General features: G+C 36.9%; 1 protein-coding gene across 31 annotated transcripts in view; it reads left to right on the forward strand.

Annotated features, from left to right (window-relative positions):
* Positions 1 to 13,089, forward strand: part of ROBO2 (roundabout guidance receptor 2) — a 1,748,609-nt gene that overhangs the window by 1,199,155 nt on the left and 536,365 nt on the right. For all 31 annotated transcript variants that reach the window (XM_063602831.1, XM_063602841.1, XM_063602842.1 and 28 more), the window contains one exon: positions 536 to 862. In XM_063602831.1, the coding sequence (XP_063458901.1) occupies positions 536 to 862 (327 nt within the window). The remainder of the gene's footprint in view (positions 1 to 535; positions 863 to 13,089) is intronic.

The raw sequence follows: 13,089 nt of genomic DNA on the forward strand, positions 1-13,089 counted from the left end.
CTTGCCTCATCTACATTTCTGGGCAACTGGCATAATTTCCTAAGCTTTTGCCTCATCTGTTAAATGCAGATAATATTTGTACATAATTTACAGGTCTCTTTTTGTGTTAGTCTGATAACATATTGGCAGCACATTAAATGCTATCTATGTGTGTCTTCTAGCTGCTTGCCGACGTGGCTTTCTTCCCCAGTGTATAATAAGCAATCTGAGGACAGGAAATTAGTCTTACTCATCTTAGTACCCATGCTGATCCCAGAAGAACAAGAAAGTCTCTTGTTCTCTTTTACTTTTGCTTGTCATGATTCATGGAACACATTAAACCTAACTCCTTTGAGTTAACATATTAATTTATTGGTATCGCCCTATCCTGCAAAGGAGTTGAGATGACTTATGAGATGCATACACAAAATGAAACATAAAATAATGTTCAGTTGGATAATCGAAGAGTTTAATTTCCCCATCAGGAACCCAAGTGAAACCGAGGGTTTAGATAAGGAAATGTTAAAGCTTGTCTTTATTCCGTCATGTTTTGTAGGATCGCGTCTTCGCCAGGAGGACTTTCCCCCGCGGATTGTGGAGCATCCTTCCGATGTCATCGTCTCTAAGGGCGAGCCCACGACTCTGAACTGCAAGGCGGAGGGCCGGCCAACGCCCACCATTGAGTGGTACAAAGATGGGGAGCGAGTGGAGACTGACAAGGACGATCCCCGGTCCCACAGGATGCTTCTGCCCAGCGGATCCTTATTCTTCTTGCGCATCGTGCACGGGCGCAGGAGTAAACCTGATGAAGGAAGCTACGTTTGTGTTGCGAGGAACTATCTTGGTGAAGCAGTGAGTCGAAATGCGTCTCTGGAAGTGGCATGTAAGTGAACATAATGAACCTCATGTGCACATTTACTTTTATTTATTTCAAGTAAGTTTTGATGTGTTCCCATAGACGCTGAAACCTAAAGAATCAATCAACACACTGCATAATTTTACTTGGTCTTCTTCAGAGAAGTCTGGTCAAGATAGTATCAAGCCAGGGTGTTGTAGTAAGTTTGTTTATATGAAATCAAGATGACCAATATGTTATTATAAGAAAGCAGGCCGGGCGCGGTGGCTCACGCCTGTAATCCCAGCACTTTGGGAGGCGGAGGCGGGCGGATCACGAGGTCAGGAGATCGAGACCATCCTGGGTAACACGGTGAAACCCCGTCTCTACAAAAAATACAAAAAGAAAAAAAAAATTATCCGGGCGTGGTGGCGGCGCCTGTAGTCCCAGCTACTCGGGAGGCTGAGGCAGGAGAATGGTGTGAACCCGGGAGGCGGAGCTTGCAGTGAGCCGAGATCACGCCACTGCACTCCAGCCTGGGCGACAGAGCGAGACTCTGTCTCAAAACAAACAAACAAACAATTATGCCTTAAAATTTTTGCACTCTTCAGCTTCCTTGTTGTCATGTACGTCTTCAAAGATAAGAGAATTGGGAGATTTCAGGATGCTGGAATCTTATGTATATAGCTATATATATTTTCTCCTAAATAATAGCTCATGGGCCTGTGTCTTTCTTTTGGTAAACAAAATTGTACTTTTCTTTCTTTCTTTCTTTCTTTTTTTTTTTGAGACAGTGTCTCCCGCTGTCACATAGGCCGGAGTGCAATGGCACGATCTCTGCTCACTGCAACCTCTGCCTCACGGGCTTAAGCGATTCTCCTGTCTCAGCCTCCCAAGTAGCTGAGATTACAGACACCACGCCCAGCTAATTTTTGTATTTTTAGTAGAGACGGGGTTTCACCGTGTTGCCCAGGCTGGTCTTGAACTCCTGACCTCAGGTGATCCACTCGCCTACAATTTCTTATGCAGCTATCCCAATGAAGTTTTTCATTCTCAGGCATCTGCTTCTGATTTACAGTTTGTGCTAAGAAACCTGGAACCCCCGGATGCTGGAAATGTATAACTCCAATAGGAAAAGACTAGGAGAATCCTAAGACCCATATTTTTAATTTTTTTGTGAAGTGCCTTGAGCTATGAGCATTAGGACTTTAGTTAACAATGGGATTTTGTACTGGCCACCAAATAGTTTTATTTTTATAAAATGATACTTCAAAAAGCCCTCAAATTAAATGCAATTTGAAATACACACACAAAAATTCAAGAATGCAAATATCCATACCTGTTCCATTTTTGTTTTGAAATATCTAATTTTGGAAACTTTTCAAACATATTGAAATACCTCAATACCAAATTTTATTGATTTTTTCCCCCAACAGACCCTTTTATGGTGAATATGACTGGCATTATTCTCCCATTTTCAAGATAAAGAAAATGATGCCCAGAAAGTTTAGGTGACCAAGATTCAGACAATAAATTAATGGGGATGCTAGACCAGGTCCTGAATCTTCTAATTTTTATTTTTAGGGAATTGTGTCATATTTGAAGAAACACTCTAAATGAAATCTGGTCTATTTTAAATATATAAAAATTAAGAAATTTTAATTTTTCATTTTTAAAATTTTATCTACTCAGCAGCAAATAAGATGCTTAAATCCTTAACAAAATTTTACTTTTCAAAATTAAAGTATATAAAAATTGACCTGTCATTTTGTTGTTTCATCTAAAAGAATTGCTTTCTTTTCTAATTGCATCATTAATAATGAATCAAACTGTTCTGGTGGGAATATTTTAAACCATGATTTTTGTGTGTGTGTGTAATGTGACAGTAATTTTTTTTATTTTGAAGTAAATGAGCTTTAAGAAATACTTGAATTACTCATGACCTAGAGAGGAAAACAAGAAGGCTTGCAAATTGGATTAGGGAGTGAATAAAATCCCTTTTTCTAATGCCATGTCAACAGTTCATTCCATTTGAGGCATCACAAGGTCAAACAATATTCATTTATATGTTGCTCATCTCTTTCCATTCGCTCATCAGTCTTCTATCTTTCCTTATGTATTTCATAAAACATATTAATATGGAAATTTGGGTTAAAGCATTGTGATTTTTTAGTACCTATTGGTAACTAATATGTATTTTTATAAAATGACAGAGGAACAGCTGTAGAGGAACAACTTCAGATTATGTTAAATTGGCCTTCATATTTTAGAAAACTCAACATAAATACTCATTGTGGTGCATTCACTTAGTTTATTAATAGAAGGTGGATATCCACTGAAAGAGGTGTTAAGGAATAGCAATGAAGACACATTCCAATGTATTCTCAAAGAGCTCACATTCTAGTTGGGATGACAAACATGTAAATAAAGAGTTACTATAATAAATTAAATATACAAACAATAAAGCCTATTATAAAGACATGTAAAAATACTACGCAAATCTGGACGGAAGACATTTAATTCTTCCTAGATAGGTAAGCTTAAGAAATGATTCTAAGAGGATACATTATTTTCACAGTGATTTAAGGTCATGTAAGAATGTCCCAGGTGGAAATTGAAGTGAAAGACCATCCAGGTAGAAAGAATGGAAGCTTAAATGAACACTGTGCATTCGGAGAACTGCCAGGTGTCTGGATATGAGGTTCAGAGCAGAGTAAATTGGAAAGGTAGGCATGTGCTGAATAAAAATCTAAGCTATTTTGTTATGAGAAAAGAGAATCTTTGAAAGAGAATTGAAGATTGCATTAAAGGTATGATGATTGAAGTCAGAGAGGCGTTAAGTAGCTGTCAAATAATTCAGAAAAGAGCTGAACTGAACATAGCAGTGAAGATTGAAAGGAGGAAACAGCTTGAAACATATTTAGGAATTATAAACTATGTGACATGATCAATGAGAAGTAGAGGATGATTACTAGATTTGTTTTGTTTTGTTTTGTTTTTGGTTAAGTGACTGGGTATATAGTGCTACCATCCATAGAGGTGAAGGGCAGGTACAGGAGAAATAACTCTAGGGAACAGAACAGTATGGTAAACGTTAGCTGTATTGTTTGACATACCAATGAAATAGTAAGCTTAAAATATCTCAAGTTTCATTAAAGTAACAGCTTCTGGAGTTGAGGGGAGAGGTCTTTCCGAGATAGGTGTTGAAGTCATGGAAGTATATAGAAGCAGATGTGATTTCCAGGCAGGCTGTGTTCAGGGAGCAGTTAATAAGGGCTGAGTCCAATTCCAGTGCTTAGAACAGTAATATTTAGTGGTGGTCAAGGCAAGAAATGCTCATTCAAAAGGATCAGTCTCAGGAGAGGTATCAGAGTGATAGAATATGGGCAGTGAAGTGGCAAGAATAATCAAGGAATACATTAAAAAATAATAAAATTGGGGCCGGGTGTGTTGGTTCACACCTGTAATCCCAGCACTTTGGGAGGCCCAGGTGGGCGGATCACTTGAGGCCAGGAGTTTGAGACCAGCCTGGGCAACATGGTGAAACCCCGACTCTACTAAAAATACAAAACTTAGCCAGGTGTGGTGGCTGGCACCTGTAATCCCAACTACTCAGGAGGCTGAGGCAGGAGAATCACTCGAACCCAGGAGGCAGAGGTGGCAGTGAGCTGGGATTGTGCCAATGCACTCCAGACTGGGTGACAGAGTGAAACCCTATCTCAAACAAACAAACCACAAGAGTACTAAAAGTGGTTGACACGATGCAAATCCCAAATGATGGTCAAATAAACAGTACCTGTGGGCTCCAGTGATGGGGACAGAGCACAACAGCTGAAGAGCGAGTAGTGGTGGGATGGAAGTAGCAAATGCTGCCGGGTCTTTCCTAGAATGGAGCTCTGAATGGAGCATGGAGAATTAGAGCAGGGTACCTCAACCTCTGCATTACTGACATTTGGGATCAGAAAATTATTTAGTGTGTGTGTGTGTTGCGGGGGTGGGTGGATTGTGCTAGGCATTGTAAAATGTTTAGACATACCTCTGGCGTTTGTTCACAAGGTGCCAATGGGATCCTCCCTAGCCCTGTTGAGACAAACAGTATGTCTCCAGACATTGGAAATATTCCTCAGGAGAGAAAGTCAGTTGAGAACCACTGACCTAGATGTACCTGAGTAGTCAAGAATGTATTGATATGTAGGACATAAACATGTCACAACTTTTATCATAAAATGATTATTGATTAAAAATATGGATTTTTTTTACTATTTTTGATTCACATTAGTTGTCATTTTTAATTTCAAAAATGTTGGATTCTACTATGATACGAAATGTGGAATTTTATTGATAACCATCTGTCTTGACTGATTTTTTGGAAGTCAGCCAGTTCTTTACCATACTGCATTCATTTTGGTGTTTGTTTGTTTTCCTTTAATACATGCTTCAGCTTTATGTTCTGGAACAATACAGCAGAGGGAAAAAAATTCAGGACCAATCATTGCAATGAATCACCTCAAATTTGCTTTTATTTTTTTCTTAGTTTGCCAAAAAAAGAAAAATAGCTATCCAGAAAGTGTTTTTTGAGTCACTTGACCTCAGAAATAATCTCTAGGCAAAAAATGTTTTTTAAATAGTTAGCAAACAGTTGCAGAGTTAATAAGCAAGAGGCCTGGTAGTCAAAAAGCTAATACGTAGTTTTCCAATGGGACCACCAGGAGAGCCATGGTGTAGCTGGTGCAGATAAAGTTTCCGTTCTGAACACTGGCGCTCCCTGTTTATGGAGCAGAAGGAGCACAGGGGGTCCTCACAGAGATTGTAGCTGCCTGTGATGCAGCTGAGTCAGTGGCAGCCTCTAGAGATGGCAGCTGTAGCCCCAGGTGGCAAATAGATGACAGCAGCTTGATCTATCGACCAGGGTAAGAGGGGGTTCTGGCCTAAATGAAAATTCATGAAAAATTGATGAAGTCCCCAGATTATTTTTTTCGTTTCCTTTTCTCAGCACTGTGCCAGTGCAGAGAGTAGAGATTAAATGAGGTGCTGAACGCTTTAGTGGCAAGGAGGTTGTGGTTCAAAGGTCAGGGGTCACATAGAAACCAATCTTTTTTTTTTTTCTTTTTTCTTACTGCTAAAGCAAAACACAAGAAACTTTTCAGATTAGCTGTGATTTACCTTTGCTTTGACAAATAAAATGACTACATGTTCAAAAGTTGGCTTTTGATGCAGTTACAAGAGAGAACAGATGTGATTCATAATTCAAGTATGGAACTGGAAATAGATTGAATTCCATGACTTCAGGATGATTATTTTTTCTTTTTCTCTTATTTTTTGTCTTCTGTATCAAGACTCATGCTGTATGAAAGTCATTTAGAGAAGAAGAAGGTCTTGCATTATTTATAGGGTTACAGATTGTGAGAATAGCAAAGCTATGGAACACTGTCCAAACATAATGCTCCTGTTTGCTTAAATAGAAAATTAAATTGATGGTTTATCTGTACAAAGAAGAGAGGCTACAGAAGTAGACTGACTTTAGTATGAGAGGGCACAGGTGGCACTGAAAATGAAGACAAGGTAAAGAGCTTCCTTGATCTCCTCAAGTTAATAAATATGTAAATGTTTGTTTTTTATTTTATTTTGGCTGTAAATGCATCTTATCTAGGCAAAATACCTTTACACATCATAAAGATACAAGATAAATTAAATTGCAAAAAGATCAATCCATAGAGAGCTTTTTAAAAAAATGCTTAATTGAGATATATTTAACATACCATATCATTTACTCATTTAATATATACAAGCAATGTTTTTGGTGTATTCATGGGGTTGTGCAATGAACACTATAATCAAATTTAGAACATTTTCCTCAATCCTAAAATAAACTCTATACCCATTAGAACTCAGTTCCCATTCCTGCACCCTCTCACCCCTGCCCTAAGTAAATGCTAATCTACTTTCTATAGCTATACATTTTCCTATTCTGGACATTTCATATGTTGGAATCATACAATATATTGTCTTGTGTGACTATAATAGCATCTTTTCCTTAGCATTAAAGTTTTCAAGGATCCTGTTTGTTTAGCATGTATCAGTACTTTATTCTTTATTATTGCTCAATAATATTTCATGGTATCAACATAACCACTTTTTATTTATCCATTCATTGTATGATAGACATTTGCATTACTCCCACTTTTTTTCTGCTATGAACAATGTTGCTATGGAAATTTTGGTACACATTTTTGTGTGCACATATGGTTTCATTTGGGTATTCTCATAAGTTTATGCCTAAGAGTAGAATTGTCAAGTCATATGGTTAACTGTTTAACTTTTTGAAGAATATATATGTAATTATTATTAAGTGTAGATTAAATGATATTTACTGGTGCATTGAAGTAACTGTATCCAACTCCCCTCTCAATATGAAACACAGTCATAAAACATTTCTACTGTTTTATCAATATTATTACGTGACTGTTATGTTAGATTTTCTATGTCGTATGACCATAATTTCAGGTAAGAGTCAACTATTTAAAAATATAGAACAATTAACCATATGGAAACAACGGATGGCCACAAAGTTCCTAATAAATCCTTGTGTAACTTCTACTAGACTGTTTTCACTTTGGTCCCAATTAAGTTGGATAATCTTACTGTTTGAGTCTTCACTTCATTTTCTGTTCTGTTTGTATTTGTTCTGAAAGCTGGCAATTTGTCTTCTCAGAAGCTGACGTTACCCTTCCTGAGAATAACTGACAGTACTTTCTTCATTCTCGGGTTACTTTCTCTTCCAAATATACTGAGGTTTTTTCTTTTACTTGTCAGGTTCAGACTAAGAAATTAATGAGCAATTATACTAGAAGTCAGTTAAGTAAGTCTAAGAGTGGGAAAACAAAGAACTATTATCATTCTCTATCTTTCTTAAAACAAAGAAGCACACAAACAAACATATCAACTTAAATGCAAACTCCGTGGCGATGAGTTGGACTGGAACTAATATTTACAGGTGAGGACCAAAAAGAATATAGGAGCAACTTTCGTTTTTTGTAATTTTCTCCATTTGCATTTCTACAAATGTCAGGTGAGATTTCATATATTTTTGGTGGTGATGGTGGGTGGTAGGGGAGGAGGATACTTACACAGCTGAAAAACGCTCCCTAGCTCCAGGTACTTCACAGGATAATGCTAATGTGTTATTTTGGCTGTTTTGTGAGTGTGCCTTTTAATTTTGCCATACTCCATCAAATACTTTCAAATGCAGTCTCTCCTTTGATCTTCACAAATGAAGGTGTGAAATCGCTACACCTGGCGAACGTGTATGAATTTGTGATCTATTTAAGTATGTATAATGCTGTATTTTGATACGAGGTTTATTTCTGTTGATTGAATTAACTGTATTCAAACTCTCTCTCAACAAGTCTCAAGTTGCCATTCACTGACAATTAGCCTGAATTAACTCTGACTCCCAGGAAAGCACATAAATGAAGTGAAGTCATTGTGTCCTCTACTTTTCAAAAATTTATTCCCATAAACAGTATAATTCTGAGTATGATCCTGAGGTCTGCAGTCATGTAGATCCTATCCATAAAATGACAAGGAAACATATTCATAGTGATACTAAGAGTTCAGGAGATAAAATATGTTGAGGTCTGCTCTGGTTTTCGATCCCAGAAACCCTTTTCATATAAAGTTAAGAAAAATAATTTAGGATTTTGAATTTATTTCTTACTATAATTTTTTGTTTGTTTGTTTGTTTTGAGATGGAGTCTCGCTCAGTCACCCAGACTGGAGTGCAGCGGTGTGATCTCAGTTCACTGCAGCCTCTGCCTTCCAGGACCAAGCGATTCTCCCACCACAGCTTCCCAAGTAGCTGGGACTACAGGCAGGTGCCACCAAACCTGGCTAATTTTTGTATTTTTAGTAGAGATGGGATTTTGCCATGTTGCCCAGGCTGGTCTTGAACTCTTGGCCTCAAGCAATCCTCTCGCATTGGCCTCCCAAAGTGCTGGGATTATAGGTGTGAGCCACCATGCCTGGCCTCTTACTATAAATTTTTAATTTATTAAATTTCAACTGGTGTGTAGATGCAAGTTGATTTTACTGAAAATGTATGTAGGTTGACATTATGCTTAGGAAATATAATTTCGTGCAGTAAGTCATATGCTTTTCTCCCAGGATTTGTGTTTCGGCAGAATACAGATTTCCAATTTGCCTTATTTAGATCGAATTTGTTTCTGATAATTATAATATACATCTTTTAATTCTGAAACACCCCCAACAAGGTTTCTATAATTACTTAAGGAAGGTTACACTTCTTTTAAGCATGAGTCAGTATATATGATAAGGCCTTTACAGAATTATAGAAGTAAAAACAATAGGTGAAGTTTTGTTTAACTATGAAAGTTTTTGCTTTATAGATGTTTCTAACAGTCTATGATTTAGCTGCTAAGGGATGAGGTTCAATAGTATTAAGATATTCTATCCACTATATACCATTAGAATTGATTTTTCCTCTTAGGAGATTTTCAAAAGCAATTCTGAACCACCCATTTCTGAATTAAAAATACTTATACATTTTTGTCAATTGGATATTCATCCACTTTTTGTCACTGTCTCCCAAAGAATACTCTATGAAAGCATTACTGAGCCCCAGGTTGGGTTGTTTCTCTAAACTATTTGAAGTTTTCTAGCATAGTCCTCCTTTGTCTACTAAGACGTCAGTAGTTTAATAACTCTGGATGTCTTAGTCTGTTCAAGCTACTACAAGAAAATACCATAAATTGGGTAGCTTTTTAGGAAAATAAATTTATTTCTCATAGTTCTGGAGCCTATAAGCCTGAGCTCAGAGAGCCAGCATGGCTGGGTTTTGTGAGGCCCCACCTCCTGGTTCATAGACGGCGTCCTCACAAGGTGAAAGGCACTAATCCCATTTAGAAGAGCTCTGTCTCATGACCTAATCGTCTTCCAAACGCTCCACCTTCAGTGACATCACCTTCAGGGATAAGATTTCAACATGTGAATTTTGGGGGGATATAAACATTCTGACCACAGCTCTGGCCTTTGGAGAGACTTCAAGCAAGGGTTGTAAGAGAGGCAGGTGCTTGGATGCAATGACAGACAGGGCCTGGAAATTGAGCTTAAATTAACACCCAAGTAGAGAAAAGGCTCTTCTTTCTCACCGATATTGGCAGCCCTACACATTTGTCGGTTCCTCATCTGAGGAGTTAACCAACTGCGAATTAAAAATAATTTTTAAAAACTAACAAAAATATACCAACAAGAAATATTACAAATCATGTGGTATAGCATCTATTTGCATATCATTTACATAGTATTAGGTATTATCAGTAATCAAGAGATGATTTAATATATATAGGAAGATGTGTAGCTATATGTAAATAGTATGCCATTTTATAAAATGGACTTGAGCATCCAATTCAGGGGTCTTGAGACCAGTCTCCTCTGGATACCAAGGAAGGAATGTGCCTCTTTCTGAGAGTCAGGCCGTTTCCTAGTAATGCAACTATAAAGGCAATCATCACATTTTTTGTGTGTGATTATCTAACATTTAAGTCTGAACCAAGATTTTGGAATAAACATTACAGTATCTATATATGGAAATGAAATGTAACTATTTTTTCCATAACATGAGGTATATTTGATATAAACCATTTTATATAAATCTGCCTGCCTCATTTTCTTTCTTCTTGCTTTCTTTGCTTATTCAAATTGAACAAGTACATTATACATATATATATGTGTGTGTGTGCATATAAACATACATATATTTTTTTCTTATGAGGTATATTTAATATAAACCATTTTATATAAATCCACCTACCGCATTTTCCTTCTTGCTTTCTTTACTTATTCATAGTGAATGAGTATATTATACATATATGTGTGTATCCATGTTTATATATATATACATATGTATACACATATGCATATATATGTATACACATATGCATATATATGTATACACATATGCATATATATATGTATACACATATGCATATATATATGTATATATGATGTGATATTAGAGATGTGATCCCACTCACTGTGTTGCCTAGGCTGGTCTGAAACTCCTGGCCTTATGTGATCCCCCCCCCCCCCCACCTTGGCCTCACAAAGTGCTAGGATTACAAGTATGAGCCATCAGGGCCAGAGAATACTTTCTCTTAAATCAATGTTTAAACATCTTTGTTGGGTTTCCTAATCGTTAAGAGTAAAACGGGTTAAAGAGCACCTCTGGTGCTGGGCTGCATATGAGGAGTCTGAGTCGCCTCAGGTGGCAGTGAACCTTCCACCCTGGTGATGTAGGGTAGGGGCCTTCAGACAGGGCATACTGCAGGAGTGAGGAGGGGCCGCAAGTTGCTTCTAGGTGAATCTGAATGAAAGATGGACTTAGAAAACTGGAAAGAAGTATAAAAGCAAAACCCTGAGGTTGTGCTTGGCCAGATTTCGAGCACAAATAATGTATTAGCTTAATTGGGGAGTAGATGTAGGGTAGTAGAGGGAGATAATTTAAATAGCGGCGTAGAAATTAGTAATGACTAAATGAATTGATGAGCGTTCATGTTATCCTAGAACCCAAGGGAGCACTGTTTGATGCGGGCTTGTTATTTGGAAGTGAGGTGTAAAAGGAGACATGATAAACACACTGTGGGGTAGATGGGAGCCCAAGAGTGTGGAGGGAGGAAATCTACTGTATGTTCAGGTATAGTAGGATGAGGATTAAGTTGATTAATTAAGTTCAGAATAGGAAAAGAGGAGATAAAATGTTGAAAAAAAAGGTTGATAGAAATTTTAAAAATGCATCTGTAGTTCAAGTGAAGATTTAAATTTAGTTTGCTAGAGTTTTGTACAGTACCTTCTACTGGTCGGTACTCACCTAGGTGTTAGGATACAGATACTTAGAACAAGCTTTGTTCGATGGGTATAGAGTTTCAGCTGGCAAGATGAAAAAGTTCTAGAGATCTGTTACACAACAGTGTGAATATACTTAACACTACTGAACTGTACACTTAAAAATGGCTAAGATGGTATATTTTATATTATGCATTTTTTTGCCACAATTAAAACATGAAAATATTAATAAAACAAATAAACCACCACCACAACAAAAACCAAGGCATGGCTCTTGCCATCAAAGAACATTCAATAGGATGGTCTAGAATGTGGTAAGTGTGAGAGTGAGGGAGGAGGAGTTGCTCTGGTGTGAAATACAGAGGAGAAGGAGGCTGACTCTGCAAGAGAATGTGGAACAGGTGAAATGATTTTGCTAGGGAGAAAATAATTAATAATAATCTCTGGTGCTTGCTAAGGGCCAGGCTTATTTCTGTGTTTCACACTTATGGCTGATTCAGTTCTCAAAACAAATCTAAAATTTGGGTACTATTATTTTCTCTCTATTGTATTTGAGGTACGCAGAAAGGAGAGCTGGGATTTGAACGCTGGCAGCCTAGCTCTCAAGCCTGCTTTCTTAATTACTATGCTAAGCATCCTCACTGATTTACTTGAACAAGCAAACAAAATCATTTGACACTTAAAAGAATCATTAGCATTGCCTTAGGTATTTTACCCAGAAACAGTTATTCAATTATATAAATACAATGATGACCCCGGAATAGGTGAAGTCCAAGAGTAGCATTTTGGCGCAAACAATTCTGTGATTCCTGGGATATGACGGAAAGAAACAACAGAAAGAGTAATCTTTTCTATTTTTTTATTTAGTTACATATTGACATTTGAGAGCTCATTAGTTTATTCCAGTAATTTGATTTTCTCTGTACAGTTCCTAGTTGTCAAATATTAGCATCAAGAAAATCCATCACTTTCAGTTCTCATTGACATGTTTGCAGGCCAAAGCAGCTTGGAGATTAAGAATCCAATTTATAAGACAAGTCATCTATCATTGAATATCCAAAGATAACTTGACTAAGTTTTATAGAAAAAGAAATATGATAATAGCAATGATATCTTACTACTTTAGGATACTTTCTGGAGTTTTTTGAGTCATTAACATATTTATATGCATTATTTCATTGCTATATGTATTTGTGGACATTTGCTGACTTAGATAGTTTCAAAGTTCAATACATAGTATCATTAACATTGGTCTATTTGACTTTCAAATTACTCTTTTTATTTTTTTATATTTAAAAATGAATCAAAGGAGGAAGCATAGCCTTTTCAACCAATGATGCTGAATTAAATATCCACAGGCAAAAATATAAATGAACAGAACCTTGACTTAAACCTTACAAATTATGCAAAAATTA

Source organism: Pan paniscus, chromosome 2 (genome assembly GCF_029289425.2).
Source record: "Pan paniscus chromosome 2, NHGRI_mPanPan1-v2.0_pri, whole genome shotgun sequence".
NCBI lineage: Eukaryota > Metazoa > Chordata > Mammalia > Primates > Hominidae > Pan > Pan paniscus.